General features: G+C 38.4%; 1 protein-coding gene across 2 annotated transcripts in view; it reads right to left on the reverse strand.

Annotated features, from left to right (window-relative positions):
• PREX2 (phosphatidylinositol-3,4,5-trisphosphate dependent Rac exchange factor 2) overlaps positions 1–16,998 on the reverse strand; it is a 287,018-nt gene that overhangs the window by 71,991 nt on the left and 198,029 nt on the right. For both annotated transcript variants that reach the window (XM_036830767.1, XM_036830768.1), the window contains 2 exons: positions 15,976–16,119; positions 1,154–1,268 (listed from right to left, as the gene is read on the reverse strand). In XM_036830767.1, coding sequence (XP_036686662.1) covers positions 1,154–1,268; positions 15,976–16,119 — 259 coding nt within the window. The remainder of the gene's footprint in view (positions 1–1,153; positions 1,269–15,975; positions 16,120–16,998) is intronic.

Below are 16,998 nucleotides of genomic sequence, written 5' to 3' on the forward strand. Positions count from 1 at the left end.
ATTGAAGAATTCAATTTTCACTTTTTTTTTTTTTTTTTCCTGTGAAAGGGGTCAGTCCATTATATGTCTTAAAGAAATAGTGATCTAGACAAGGTAATAAAATTAGGGCAGTCTAAGAGACATTTTAGTCAGAATCATCAGGATCTCCAACTACATTTTAGGAGCAAAAGAAAATGAGAAATCAAACAGATATTGGGGGTTTGAGGCTGAGAACTTGAGAAGATGACAAAATGATGGTATGAAATAAAGAACCTAGGAAAAGGGACAGGTTTGTGTGAGGTGAGGGTAAGGGGATAATGCATTCAAAGTGAAACAAAGCCGACCCGGTGGTAATCACAAGAACCAACGCCTCCACGCACCAGGAATTTTAGGAGTTAATTTATCTTCACGGTTTAGCCATATCGTAGACAAAACCAAAAAAAAAAAAAAATCACAATAGTATTTTTGAGTTACTAAGGCCTACGGTAGAACAAATGTATTTTTCTTTTAAAAATACAAGCCATAATCGGTTAGTAATTTTAAAAGGTGACCTGTTAACACAGTAACTTATAAAAGGGAGCTATATATGCTAATAATTGGTTGAAAATTGAAGCTTCTAAATTATAATACATTTCCCTTTCACTTACTGTGGTTAATTTTTCCCTGCCATTGATCATAATACCAGCAAGATTATTTTTAGAGGAAAAAACAATAAAACGTAGTATTATCTGAAAGTAGATACTTTTTCCAATACCAAGTAGTACCTTTTTTATCATATCTTCCATGTTAAACATATTCATCTCTTGGTGTCAGGGTGCCAGCTGTTTAATGGTACATAAAGGAACCTATTTTACCTTTAATCCACTGAACCTCCTAGGAGACACCACTATAAAGCAATGCTTTTTCTTCCTGGAAACGGTCTACTAAATAATTAATCTCTTGATCTTCTTCAGAAATTAAGACAACAGCATGAAAAGTTTTAAAATTTTTTTCTACTTTATTTGCAAAAAGTGTACCCCTTAGAATATCTGAAACATTAAACCCTAAATAAGAGGACTTTATATCAAAAGAAATATCATCATCAATCATCTAATACAATGAATAACATCAAAAGCTTTATTCATCTGCTCTTGTTAAAACTGGAAGTTCTTCTGTTAATTGAACAATGACATACCTGAGCTTCTGGTTGTACTGTTTGACCTTTTCCAGGGAGGCTGCATTTATTTGGGCTTGAAATTCTTCCACCAAAACATTGTCTCTATAATAATATCCTTCCATGCTCTCCAGTGCTGTGAAAACAAGTAAATGTACTTTTCATGTGATTTTATAACACAATTTCTCCACAGTTAGTGTAATCTTATTATTAGTAAATGTATTAAACAGCACCAAATATGACCACATATGCAAGAAACAAGCTTTAACCAGTCCAAAAATAAATAAAAATCATTTTTCTGCTCAAAATAAATATCAAACATTTGGTAATTATCTCTGTTAAGTAGGCAAAGGTAATTTCTAACTTACACTGTCTTCTATTCTTTTAAAAATTTTGTATATGTTCTTTGCGAAGCTAAACTCAAACTTAATATATATTATTTACACATATATAAACACACAAATGTATATATACACATATATAAACACAACATATATATACATATATATGGACATGAATGAGAGGCAGAAATGTGTATTAACATACATAAGAGTAAAAAAATTGAATTTGTCACTCTCCATGCATATTCACATTCTCTTGCAGCTGCAATTAGATTATGAAATAAGAAGTATAGATAAAGGAGGAGGACCTTCAAGATGGCGGAGTAGTAAGACGTGGAGATCGTCTTCCTCCCCACAAATACACCAGAAATACGTCTATACGTGGAACAACTCCTACAGAACACCTACTGAACGCTGGCAGAAGACCTCAGACTTCCCAAAAGGCAAGAAACTCCCCACGCACCTGGGTAGGGCAAAAGAAAAAAGAAAAAACAGAGACAAAAGAATAGGGATGGGACCTGCACCTCTGGGAGGGAGCTGTGAAGGAGGAAAAGCTTCAACACACTAGGAAGCCCCTTCGCGGGTGAAGACTGCGGGTGGCGGAGGGGGGGAAGCTTTGGAGCCACGGAGGAGAGCGCAGCAACAGCGGTGAAGAGGGCAAAGCGGAGAGATTCCCGCACAGAGGAGCACTGCTGACCAGCACTCACCAGCCCGAGAGGCTTGTCTGTTCACCTGCCGAGGCGGGCGGGGGCTGGGAGCTGAGACTCGGGCTTCGGAGGTCGGATCACAGGGAGAGGACTGGGGTTGGCTGCGTGAACACAGCCTGAAGGGGGCTAGTGCACCACAGCTAGCCGGGAGGGAGTCCAGGAAAAAGTCTGGAACCGCCTAAGAGGCAAGAGACCATTGTTTTGGGGTGCGCAAGGAGAGGAGATTCAGAGCACCACCTAAAAGAGCTCCAGAGATGGGCGCGAGCCGCGGCTATCAGCGCGGACCCCAGAGACAGGCATGAGACGCTGGGGCTGCTGCTGCCGCCACCAAGAACCCTGTGTGCGAGCACAGGTCACTCTCCACACCGCCCCTCCCGGGAGCCTGTGCAGCCCGCCACCGCCAGGATCCTGGGATCCAGGGACAACTTCCCCGGGAGAACGCAGGGGGCGCCTCAGGCTGCTGCAACGTCAAGCTGGCCTCTGCCACCACAGGCTCGCCCCGCATTCCGTACCCCTCCGTCCCCCCAGCCTGAGAGAACCAGAGCCCTCTTAACAGCTGCTCCTTTAACCCTGTCGTGTCTGAGCGAAGAACAGACGCCCTCAGGTGACCTACACGCAGAGGCGAGGCCAAATCCAAAGCTGAACCCCGGGAGCTGTGCGAACAAAGAAGAGAAAGGGAAATTTCTCTGCGCAAGCTCAGGAGCAGCGGATTAAATCCCCACAGTCAACCTGAGGTACCCTACATCTGTGGAATACCTGAATATGCAATGAATTATGCAAAAATTGAGGTGGTGGACTTTGGGAGCAACTGTAGACTGGGAGTTTGCTGTACGTGACTGACTACTTTCTGATTTATATGTTTATATTAGTTTAGTTTTTAGCGCTTGTTATCATTGGTTGATTTGTTTATTGGTTTGGTTGCTCTCCTTTTTTATTTTTTATTTTTATTTTCTATTTTTTATTACTTTTTATTTTAATAATTTTAAAAAAATTTTTTATTTTAATAACTTTATTTTATTTTTTCCTTTCTTTTTTTTCTCCCTTTTTTTCTGAGCTGTGTGGCTGACAGGGTCTTGGTGCTCTGCCCAGGTGTCAGGCCTGAGCCTCTGAGGTGGGAGAGCCGAGTTCAGGACATTGGTCCACCAGAGACCTCCTGGCCCCATGTAACATTAATTGGCGAGAGCTCTCCCAGAGACCTCTGTCTCAACACTAAGGCCCAGCTCCACTCAATGACCAGCAAGCTCAAGTGCTGGACATCCCATGCCAAACAACTAGCAAGACAGGAACACAACCTCACCCATTAGAAGAGAGGCTGCCTACAATCATAATAAGGTCACAGACACCCCAAAAGACACCACCAGACGCGGTCCTACCCACCAGAAAGACAAGATCCAGCCTCATCCACCAGAACACAGGCACCAGCCCCCTCTACCAGGAAGGCTACACAACCCACTGAACCAACCTTACCCACAGGGGGCAGACACCAAAAAAAAATGGGAAGTATGAACCTGCAGTCTGCGAAAAGGAGACCCCAAACACAGTAAGTTAGCAAAATGAGAAGACAGAGAAATACGCAGCAGATAAGGAGCAAGGTAAAAACCCAACAGACCAAACAAATGAAGAGGAAATAGGCAGTCTACCTGAAAAAGAATTAAGAGTAATGATAGGAAAATGATCCGAAATCTAGGAAATAGAATGCAGAAAATACAAGAAACGTTCAACAAGGACCTAGAAGAACTAAAGAGCAAACAAACAATGATAAACAACACAATAAATGAAATTAAAAATTCTCTAGAAGGTATCAATAACAGAATAACTGAGGCAGAAAAACGGATAAGTGACCTGGAAGATAAAATAGTGGAAATAATTACCGCAGAGCAGAATAAAGAAAAAAGAATGAAAAGAATTGAGGACAGTCTCAGAGACCTCTGGGACAACATTAACTGCACCAACATTTGAATTATAGGAGTCCCAGAAGAAGAAGAGAAAAAGAAAGGGACTGAGAAAATATTTGAAGAGATTATAGTTGAAAACTTCCCTAATATGGGAAAGGTAATACTCAATCAAGTCCAGGAAGCACAGAGAGTCCCATACAGGATAAATCCAAGGAGAAACACGGCAAGACACATATTAATCAAACAATCAAAAATTAAATATAAAGAAAAAACATTAAAAGCAGCAAGGGGAAAACAACAAATAACATACAAAGGAATCGCTATAAGGTTAACAGCTGATCTTTCAGCAGAAACTCTGCAAGCCAGAAGGGAGTGGCAGGACATATTTAAAGTCATGAAAGGGAAAAACCTACAACGAAGATTACTCTACCCAGCAAGGATCTCATTCAGATTTGAAGGAGAAATTAAAATCTTTACAGAAAAGCAAAAGCTAAGAGAATTCAGCACCACCAAACCAGCTTTACAACAAATGCTAAAGGAACTTCTCTAGGCAGGAAACACAAGAGAAGGAAAACACCTGCAATAACAAACCCAAAACAATTAAGAAAATGGTAATAGGAACATACATATCGATAATTACCTTAAATGTAAATGGATTAAATGCTCCAACCAAAAGACATAGACTGGCTGAATGGATAAAAAAACAAGACCCGTATATATGCTGTCTACAAGAGACCCACTTCAGACCTAGGGACACATACAGACTGACAGTGAGGGGATGGAAAAAGATATTCCATGCAAATGGAAATCAAAAGAAAGCTGGAGTAGCAATTCTGATATCAGACAAAACTGACCTTAAAATAAAGACTATTACAAGAGACAAAGAAGGACACTACATAATGATCAAGGGATCAATACAAGAAGAAGATGTAACAATTGTAAATATTTATGCACCCAACATAGGAGCACCCCAATACTTAAGGCATATGCTAACAGCCATAAAAGGGGAAATCAAAGTAACACAATCATAGTGGGGACTTTAACACCCCACTTTCACCAATGGACAGATAATCCAAAATGAAAATAAATAAGGAAACACAAGCTTTAAATGACACATTAAACAAGATGGACTTAATTGATATTTATAGGATGTTCCATCCAAAAACAACAGAATACACTTTCTTCTCAAGTGCTCATGGAACATTCTCCAGGATAGTTCATATCTTGGGCCACAAAGCAAGCCTTGGTAAATTTAAGAAAATTGAAATCATATCAAGTATCTTTTCCGACCACAATGCTATGAGACTAGATATCAATTACAGGAAAAAAACTGTATGAAATACAAACCCATGGAGGCTAAACAATACACTACTAAATAACCAAGAGATCACTAAAGAAATCAAAGAGGAAATCAAAAAAAACCTAGAGACAAATGACAATGAAAACACGATGGCTCAAACCCTACGGGATGCAGCAAAAGCAGTTCTAAGAGGGAAGTTTATAGCAATACAATCCTACCTCAAGAAACAAGAAACATCTCAAATAAATAACCTAACCTTACACCTAAAGCAATTAGAGAAAGAAGAACAAAAAACCCCAAAGTTAGCAGAAGGAAAGAAATCATAAATATCAGATCAGAAATAAATGAAAAAGAAATGAAGGAAACAATAGCAAAGATCAATAAAACTAAAAGCTGGTTCTTTGAGAAGATAAACAAAATTGATAAACTATTAGCCAGAGTCATCAAGAAAAAAAGGGGGAAGACTCAAATCAATAGAATTAGAAATGAAAAAGGAGAAGTAACAACTGACACTGCAGAAATACAAAGGATCATGAGAGATTACTACAAGCAACTCTGTGCCAATAAAATGGACAACCTGGAAGAAACAGACAAATTCTTAGAAAAGCACAACCTTCCAAGACTGAAACAAGAAGAAATAGAAAATATAAACAGACCAATCACAAGCACTGAAATTGAAACTGTGATTAAAAATCTTCCAAAAAACAAAAGCCCAGGACCAGATGGCTTCACAGGCGAATTCTACCAAACATGTAGAGAAGAGCTAACACCCAAGCTTCTCAAACTCTTCCAAAATATAGCAGAGGGAGGAACACTCCCAAACTCGTTCTACAAGGCCACCATCACCCTGATACCAAAAGCAGACAAAGATGTCACAAAAAAAGAAAACGACAGGCCAATATCACTGATGAACACAGATGCAAAAATCTGCAACAAAGTACTAGCAAACAGAACCTAACAGCACAGTAAAAGGATCATACACCATGATCAAGCGGGGTTTATCCCAGGAATGCAAGGATTCTTCAGTATATGCAAATCAATCAATGTGATACAACACATTAACAAATTGAAGGAGAAAAACCATATGATCATCTCAATAGATGCAGAAAAAGATTTTAACAAAATTGAACACCCATTTATGATAAAAACCCTCCAGAAAGTAGGCATAGAGGGAACTTACCTCAACATAATAAAGGCCATATATGACAAAACCACAGCCGACATCGTTCTCAATGGTGAAAAACTGAAACCATTTCCACTAAGATCAGGAACAAGGCAAGGCTGCGCACTCTCACCACTATTATTCCACATAGTTTTGGAAGCTTTAGCCCCAGCAATCAGAGATGAAAAAGAAATAAAAGGAATCCAAATCGGAAAAGAAGAAGTAAAACTGTCACTGTTTGCAAATGACATGATACTATACATAGAGAATCCTAAAGATGCTACTACCATAAAACCACCAGAGGTAATCAATGAATGTGGTAAACTAGCAGGATACAAAATTAATGCATAGAAATCTCTAGCATTCCTATACACTAATGATGAAAAATCTGAAAGAGAAATTAAGGAAACACTCCCATTTACCATTGCAACAAAAAGAATACAATACCTAGGAATAAACCTACTAAAGGAGACAAAAGACCTGGCTGCAGAAAACTATAAGATACTGGTGAAAGAAATTAAAGATGATACAAACAGATGGAGAGATATACCATGTACTTGGATTGGAAGAATCTGCATTGTGAAAAATGACTATACTACCCAAAGCAATCTACAAATTCAATACAATCCCTATCAAATTACCAAAGGCAGTTTTCAGAGAACTAGAACAAAAAATTTCATAATTTGTATGGAAACAGAAAAGACCCAAAATAGCCAAAGCAATCTTGAGAAAGAAAATCGGAGCCAGAGGAATCAGGCTCCCTGACTTCAGACTATACTACAAAGCTACAGTAATCAAGACAGTATGGTACTGGCACAAAAATGAAATATAGATCAATGGAACAGGATATAAAGCCCAGAGCTAAACCCACGCACATATGGTCACCTTACCTTTGATAAAAGAGGCAAGTATATACAATGGAGAAAAGACAGCCTCTTCAATAAGTGGTGCTGGGAAAACTGGACAGCTACATGTAAAGGAATGAAATTAGAACATTCCCTAACACAAAAATGTACTCACAATGGATTAAAGACCTAAATGTAAGGCCAGACAGTATAAAACTCTCAGAGGAAAACATAGGCTGAACACTCTATGTCATAAGTCATAGCAAGATCCTTTTTGACCCACCTCCTAGCGAAATGGAAATAAAAACAAAAATAAACAAATGCTACCTAATGAAACTTAAAAGCTTTTGCACAGCAAAGGAAACCGTAAATAAGACAAAAAGACAACACTCATAATGGGAGAAAATATTTGCAAATGAAGCAACTGACAAGGGATTAATCTCCAAAATAAAGAAGCAGCTCATGCAGCTCAATGTCAAACAAACAAACAACCCAATCCAAAAATAGGCAGAAGACCTAAACAGACATTTCTCCAAAGAAGATATACAGATTGCCAACAAACACATGAAGGATACTCAACATCACTAATCATTAGAGAAATGCAAATCAAAACTACAGTGAGGTATCACCTCACACCAGTCAGAATGGCCATCATCAAAAAATCTACAAACAATAAATGCTGGAAAGGGTGTGGAGGAAAGGGAACCCTCCTGCACTCTTGGTGGGAATGTAAATTGATACAGCTACTATGGAGAACAGTATGGAGGTTCCTTAAAAAACTAAAAAGAGAACTACCATATGATCCAGCAATCCGACTACTGGGCACATACCCTGAAAAAACCGTAATCCCAAAAGAGTCATGTACCACAATGTTCACTGCAGCACTATTTACAATAGCGAGGACATGGAAGCAACCTAAGTGTCCATCGACAGACGAATGGATAAAGAAGATGTGGCGCATATATACTGGACTCTAGGACACGGGGAGGGGGAAGGGTAAGCTGGGACGAAGTGAGAGAGTGGCATGGACATATATACACTACCAAATGTAAAACAGATAGCTAGTGGGAAGCAGCCGCACAGCACAGGGAGATCAGCTCAGTGCTTTGTGACCACCTAGAGGGGTGGGATAGGGAGGGTGGGAGGGAGATGCAAGAGGGAGGAGATATGGGGATATATGTATATGTATAGCTGATTCACTTTGTTATACAGCAGCAACTAACACGACAATGTAAAGCAATTATACTCCAATAAAGATGTTAAAAAATAAATAAAAACAACAATGACAAACAAAAAAAAAGATGTATAGATAAAGAGAAATCTTAGAATACTACTTCAACTCCAATGGTCAGTTACTTCAGTTAAAAATAAATAAGCATAAACACATATATAACTTCCCATTAATTTTAAATGTCTTTTGAGTAATATATATTTCTTTCATAACTAACATTTTTGGTTATTTCTTTTTCCTTTAAACTTTATGCAGTGGTACTTTTAACCTTTTGGAGAGGAAATGAATTACAGGAAAGTGCCTAGAAATACAAGATTTCCTTTCGAGAGGCTGCCAGAAATGGCAGGAATGGTGATGGATCCAATTTGGAAACGTAAATTATTTCCCCTTGAAATTATTACTATTAATGAGCCTCAATTTTCAGCAGACTATTTCAAAATGGATAAAAGAATAATCTTTCAAAATTGCTAAATGCAATAGTCTCTAAATTAATAATGTTTCCTCAAATTGATAAAAACATCACCATTTTGGTGGCAAAAATAGGAAAGTCACTGCTAATTAATTTTAGGTGTGTTGTGTTTTCTAAACTATTCAGATTTCTAGAGCATTGAAGAAATGACGAAAGTTTTAGAGTATTGCTAAATTTAATTTTTTTTTAATGGCATTATTGGCTTATAACTGAGCAAAGCACTTGTGGAAAATTAGAGAGAAAGCTTCCTACATTTGCTTCAGTACAGAAAATCGAATTTGTGGGCTTCTTTCAAGGATTATTTATTTGTTTATTCCTTATGACTTCTGCTTTCGTTAGAATATTCACAACTGGTTCAGCAAGCTTCTGGGCCTGAATACACACAAGAAATACAGGAAGTCTTTCTGATAAAACAATCCTTAAATACATGCCACATTCCCTTCGGTTAACAAAGTGTTACTTGCGAAAGGCCAATATTCCAGGAGGATTCCGTCTATCAATAGTCATACTTCAATGTGAATTCCTCTTCCAAGTTGTAAAGCTAATAATGAAAGTCCTTGCACTGGAGTAAAACCATAACTTTCACTGCTTAGTGACTTAGTGTGACCTTGGGCATGTTAATTAATATCTGAGATCCTCAGGTTCCTCGTTTGTGAAATGGAAAATAAGAGCACTTACTAATTACGGTTCTTGAGAAATAATTAAATTAAATAATAGTATTAAGAGAGCCCATGACTATTCTTATCATTTATGGAATGTATTTTCTGTACAAGGCAAGGTGCCCAATGCCCCACAGGCATGATCTACTTCAGTTTCCACAGGAGATATAGATGATGCTTGAGTGTGCTTAGCCAAACAGGAAGTTGGGGGAACTAAGAGTAGGTCCAGGCAAGGACACTTCAATTTGTGATTTAAGGTCAGAAAGACCAGAAGGTGACCACCAGGAAGGGGCAACAGTGGAACTAGAGGCAGGAGGTCGGGAGTGGGAGGGAACAAGAAAACCCCTGGGATCTAGTTTCTATAAAGTGTTGATGGCTCAGCTTTGGCCAGAATGTCCAGTCCTGCTCTAAAAGCTTGTTACAATAGAAAAACAAGTTTTCCTTATATTTCTTAATGACATTTTCAAATTAACACCAGTTAAGATTCACAATTATGTAAATTTTTTTTAAAAATGAGAAAAGAGTTTAACAGTGTTGTGAAGAGTCTCAGCAATATTTTATGGCTCATGTAGAGGGTTTTAGGGAAATGAACTAAAAAAAAGATGAGTTTTATATTTAAAAAGTAAACTGTGCATGGCAAAGCAGAGGAAGGAGAACAACATTCCCTTTTTTAGGTGAATAGTTTGGTTATTTATAGCTATTTTTTTAATAAAGAGAGTGGAATGACATTTTACCAAACTAAATTTCTATTCTCAGCCAAAAAAAAAAAAGGTTAAATATATAATAATGTCCAAACTTCAACGTTTGACCCCTCTTTCGCACTTTCTTGTCTACTTTTCTTAATTCTCATCCATATAATATTTCTTAAAAATAGTATTGACATATTTGATTGAATAAATATTTAATTTATTTAAAAGCACTTAATTAAAAGCAGTATTTAAAATACAACTCGAATTTGTTTGCTTGTTTTACTTCTACTACTTTTGAATTTAGAAGCAAAACATTCCATTAAATGTAGGTATAGTCCATAAAAAAGGAAAACATAATGAATGTTAGCGGAAATTAAAGATTAAATTATTCTAAGACTGAAAATGAGCCTCTCTTCCACTCACTCAAAATGCATTTCATGGTTTTTTCAAGAAAGGGGTTAATCAGAAATCTCTGAGGAACAATTTGAAGAATGGTGTCAATCAACTAACACCCTCTTCTGATAGTGCAACAATGGTACTTTATTGGTTAAATAAGACACTACATACGCACTGTTACAAATCTCCAGAAATGGTCACAATTGGTCAGAATTCCTCAGAATTGGTCGCAACGTTTGTGAGGAAGGCAAGTTTTGTCCATGTTGCCGTGACCAACATTGCAAAAGGCTGTGCTGCTTTGTAAACAGAGGTGGGTTCACAGGCTCAGGTACCCACTCTTAACATTCAGGAAATCTCAACTCTGGGAATTGTTCCTTCCTCTTTTCAAAAGCTATTTAATGTTTTGATTATAAATACTGTGCAAAACCCAAATGGAAAACTAAAGGATTCATCTTTTAAAGGATCTTAAGAAGAATTTTGCAGGAAAAAAAAAAAACGCATGAATGAAGGTAACTTAGAAACTGACAATGTTTATAACAAAATATTCCCTTTTGTTTAAAAAAGAGAAAATGCTCAAGTTTCTGGGTGATTTTAATTATTCTCTGAGAATAGAAAGACACCTTTTAAAGAGGTAAAAGTTAGGAGTAACAGTTTTGGGTGCCAGCTTTTTGCATAGGGGGTGAAGAAACCAAATATCCCCAAGAAGGTGCTTGTGGAAAAGGAACCAGCATTGCATGTCCCATTTAGTTTAAGGAAAATCACCACCAGAGACTCAGGGAATAGGTACTTAACAACACTTTACAACGAAGGGATACCACATTCCAGGACATAGTACATAACTAAAAAAAAGACCTTTATCTGATGCCATGTCCCAAAGAGGTAGAATACATGGGTCTAGGAACCAAGGGTAGAAGCAGAAATAGCCATGCTAGCATCTGTGGAGGGTTGAATTGTATCCCTGAAAAAGATATGACAAAGTCCTAACCCCCGGTGGCTGCAAATGTGACCTAATTTTGATATAGGGTCTTACAGATGAAATCAAATTAAAATGAGGTCATACTGGATTAGGGTGCGCCAGAATCCAATGACTGTTGTCCTTTTAAGAAAAAGGAGATTTGGACAGAGACAAAGAGACAGACACACAGAGGGAAGAAGGCCACGTGAAGACAGAGGCAGAGACTGTAATTATGCTGCCACAAGCCAAGGAATGCTGGTAACCACCAGACGCCAGAAGGGTTAAGAAAAGATACTTCCTTAGAGCCTGCCAAGGGGACATGGCCTGTGAACATCTTGGTTTCAGACTTCTAGCCTCCAGAACTATGACAGAATAAATTTCTATTGTCTTAAGCCACCCAGTTTGTGGTCATTTTTATGGCAGTGTTGGGAAACTTATCAATTCCAGTGGCTCACTTGGAGAATGTGTGTTTCCCATCCCTGAAGTTCTGGCTCCATAGTTGTAAGGGTCCTGATCCCCAAAGGGGCACACTTTCCCTAGGAGACAAAGAAGGGGCCCCACTGAACTGTAAACTCTGGCTGACACCCAGGCACCTGAGTCTCCTTGTGCCAAGGCACCATCCAACAAGAAAAGAAATCACTGTCTTGGCAGGATAATCTACCCTGATCATCATAAGGAAGTAGGGCTACTGTTACATAACGAGGACAAGCAGGAATATGTCTGGCATCCAGGTAATCTGCTCAGGTCCCTCTTGGTACCCCCTCGCCCACGTTTGATGGTAAATGGACACACGCAGCAATCCTGGCCTGAGAAGGGCATAGTGACACCAGGGAATCAGGCCTCTTGGGGCTGAAGGTCTTAGTCTTGCCACCGAGACCAGCAGAGGCTCAGGCTGAGAACAAGGCTACCGTACAAAGGATGGCCTAAGAGGGAAAATGAGAATCTGTTGTAGCCCCAAGACCATGTGCAGCAGCAAGGACTATAGCTTGTCCCACTAATACGCTGCTAAATTATCCCCCCAGGAACAGAGGCCCATCACAGTCAGGAAGGACACCCTGCCTACACAAAGGTATAAATCACGATGCGGACTACGGCAGATACTATAAAGCTACCCACTCAGATCCCCTTTCAGAAACGAAGGGCGCTTCGCCCAGCTGCTGTGATGGCCAGAAGACATCCCTCAGCTGTCAGCTCTACAGGGCATCTTCAGCCTCCGCTAAAATAAACTGTCCCACCCAAATCACGTCTCCTTCTCGGTGTAGCCCGAGTCCTAATGACCTAACAACGCAGAAGCAAAAAGGCCCAGTTCTCATTGCCCCGGCGCCCCAGAATCTGGAAGTGTCAAACACTTGTGAAATGGATTAATGTAACTAAGCAAAGATTAACTAGATAACTGCACAGTGGTTTATAATCCACATAGCTCTGTGCTTTCTCACTCTTGGTGGATATTGGAATCACCTGGAAAGCTTCTAAAATATACTGGTATTCGTGCCCCACTTCCCAGAGATTCTGACTTCATTGGTTCGGTGTGGAACCAAGGAACCAAGCATGGGTATTTTCTAAAACGTTCCCAAGGTGATTAAAGGGCAGCCAGCTTGAGAACCACGGAGAGACAGCATGAAAGCAAGCCAGGGACCCTGGATATCTATCCTCCTTGGACTCCCATTTTTCACCCAGTTTATAGTTACTTGTTTTATCTTACCAAGGGCTCAGGGATCCTAAAAGGATTAATTCTCTGACTTGTAGGAAGTAATTCTAGAAGACTGCTTTAGCGTGATCTTTACCTTCTAGCATTTTGGTTATGCTTTGCGCTGACTTTTCTGGCTGGCTGTTTCTGTGTTCCTAACCTTGGAAATCTGCCTTTTTGCCATTTTGTCTGCCTAGACTCTTTTTCTCCAGCAGCTCTGGTTTTCAGCAATGTACGTTCCCTAAAAGTTTACCCTGCTTGCCTCCAACCCTGGAATTCCTGATTTACTAGTTGGTCCCATCTCTGCAGGGGGCCCCATTCATCCATGTGCCCTCCTTTGCCCAAGGATCCATGCAGACAAGAAAAAACGAGAAGGCAGGACATTTGCTTCTTGTTCTAGGTACATGGTACCACGGACAACCTTAGGAGCGCTGACTCTAATATATTTCCCAGGAAATTTTCAAATTCATTTACTTTTCTCTTTATTATTTGCTAACAAAGACTCATATACCCACAAAACTAAAACCCTTCAATTAAACTTTCATCCCAGGAATAGACTCCATTTGGAATCTCTCCCATTTACCACCACTTTCAATTACCAGATGGTAATCGCTGCTCAAACTAGGGCTGAATTTCCTGTGCTTCTCTAAAGCTGATGAAAACTCAGAGTTACTAATGATTCCTCATGGGAGTTTTATGAATGCAGCGGAACCTCTGCAACTCCTTTAAATAAACAACCTTATCACTGACAGATTTTTAATGAGACAAACTATTTTCCAGTCTTCTTTACCTATCTGTGACCTCCACTGCAGAAGTGTTTCCACTGTCGCCTCATCAAATCATTTTTCATATTTTACTGCTGTGTGAATACTAAAACCTAATGTTTGCTAGAGTTTTTCTTTACGTTACACTGTAAAAGCAATAGTGTACTCATTGAAATCATATATATTTCAGGATTCTTTTTAAATTAGCTTTAGCCACAGTTATAAAATAGAGGTTACTTGCAAAATCATTTTTTCCCTATGCACACTGGCTGCTGGGTATGAATATTCAGCTATTTATGGTTGGTGTGTCACAAATGTAATCACTTTTTTAGAAAAGATGATTAATGCCATCTGTCATCTCAGTAATGATTTCAAAGACAGAATTTTTTAAAACAGAGAAATAAAGGAAAAGAAATGAAGAGCCTTTAACAAGGGCAAGGTCTGGTTAAACCCTATAAAAGTTAATATTCCAGACCAGCAGCCTTTCCTTTCTTCTAAAACTACTGATCTCTGTAATGGCTTTTAACATATTTTGGGCTAAATTATTCTCCTAACATAGTTCCAAAGGTCTATTTTTGCTCAATTTCTTTTTCTTTTTTATTTCTTTTCATTGCAGATTCTTTTATTACCTACATGGACCCTATCACATAAATGAAAATACCTTCTAATAACTCCTAAGATCTCTGTGCTGAAATTTTTCTCTGCTTAAATGTATTCTTGCCAAGTATCTGAGGTAGTCGTTTTTAAACTACGGCAACTGAAGGAAGAGTATTCTATCTTTTAGAATTATAACAACATGCATGTGGTACAAAGCAGAATTTTCACTTGGCAGTGAATTTAGATTTCATATGCTTCTCTGTTCTTCCGTTACTGAGATGGATTTTATTCCTCTACTCTTCTCATTTTTTATTAGAATATAAAAATTCTACAGCAATACCAATGCAGTCTTGAAAACTCAAAAGAAGAAAAAATGAAATGTTCTGTGGTACCACTCAGAGAAATTGATACAATCTTGATCACAGCATGAATTAAAAAAAAATCATAGACAAAAAGATACTACACAATAATCTGAATTTCTGATCTTTTCTGGCAGCATTTGTGACCACAGAAATAAAAAAGATCCAGGACCTTCCCTGGGAAATCACTTCACTGCAAGAATCTTCTTATTCATGTTATTCTTAATTTCTTCTACTGCAGTTAACACTCATTGTTTATTTGCCAAAACAATTTTTTTATTATGAAAGGAATACATTTTTACTGACAAAAAAGTTGACACAATGCAAAAAAACTTAAAGAATAAAATGTCATCAATTTAATCATCCAATGATACATTTTACACACATGTAAGTATACACATACATGTAAATTGAGACTATAATATAAATTCTTTTTTGTAATCTGCGTGGGTATATTATCAAACTTCTTCTATCTCATAAAATATCTTAACCAACCCATTTTAATGGTTCTACCATAATTTATTTACGCCAAATTAATTTATCTTTATTTAAGCCACTCATGCCTTATTTCTCCACTATAAATAATGCTGTAATCCTATTTGATAAATATTTAAACCATACGCAATTCTTTCCTTAACAAACATTCCCACCAGTAAACATATTACCTAGGTACTGATAATAAATTTTTGAATTAATGAAAAAAAAGGATGGTTACAACTACATTTTAAAAAATTGATAAAGATAAAATAATTTAAGTACATGAAGTATAATAAAGAAAGCAGTTTACCTTGTGCAAAAAGAACAGGATGAATTTTAAACCCTCCTCCGTTTTTCAACCTTTGAGGCAGTTGTTCAAAATGATAACTATCGATGTAGAAGTAAACTTTCAGAGCTTGCCGGCTTCCTTCAGCTTGATAAGTAAGAGGAACATCTAAAATGACATTTAATGTTATATTACTTCCTAAAATCAGGATATTTTATTTAGTATATTTGTTAAGCTTTAAAAATAATCCCTAAAATTACCAGAAACTAATATATTAAAAGTACCCACGTATATTAAAGTTCAGGTTTGGCATACTGACAGTACTATTTGGTGAAAGAGTATTAAATCAGGTTCTCATTAGCTAAAGCAACAGGTTTATTACTGTACTGTATATAAAATTCTGTAATAGGAAACTTCATTACACTTTAACACACCAGGTGTCTCACTTAACTAAATGAGAAGTTTAGCTACACATGGTTTGGAATCACAGTCTCCCAGGACAGCTGCCTCATTCATATTTTAGTCAAGATGAGTCCTTGGGGTACACTTCTGAAGTAGTGTTCAAGAAACGGAGTACACAGCAACCATTATCAAAATTAGCACGGGTTTTGCAAGTTCCATTCCCAGAGCACCAGATCAAAAATGCCCTACCTGGGCTTCCCTGGTGGCGCAGTGGTTGAGAATCTGCCTGCCAATGCAGGGGACACGGGTTCGAGCCCTGGTCTGGGAAGATCCCACACGCCGCGGAGCAACTAGGCCCGTGAGCCACAACTACTGAGCCTGCGCGTCTGGAGCCTGTGCTCCGCAACAAGAGAGGCCGCGATAGTGAAGAGGCCCGCGCACCGCGATGAAGAGTGGCCCCCACTTGCCGCAACTAGAGAAAGCCCTCACGCAGAAACGAAGACCCAACACAGCCAAAAAAAAAAAAAAAAAAATTGCCCTACCTGCCCCTTCATTTTCATCCTTTGCTCTTTTTCTATTTCCTGTCATGCATTCATATTATCTTCTAATTTATTATCAAAATAACTCATTTATTTCACTTATTGT

This window comes from Balaenoptera musculus, chromosome 17 (genome assembly GCF_009873245.2).
Source record: "Balaenoptera musculus isolate JJ_BM4_2016_0621 chromosome 17, mBalMus1.pri.v3, whole genome shotgun sequence".
In the NCBI taxonomy this organism is placed as follows: domain Eukaryota; kingdom Metazoa; phylum Chordata; class Mammalia; order Artiodactyla; family Balaenopteridae; genus Balaenoptera; species Balaenoptera musculus.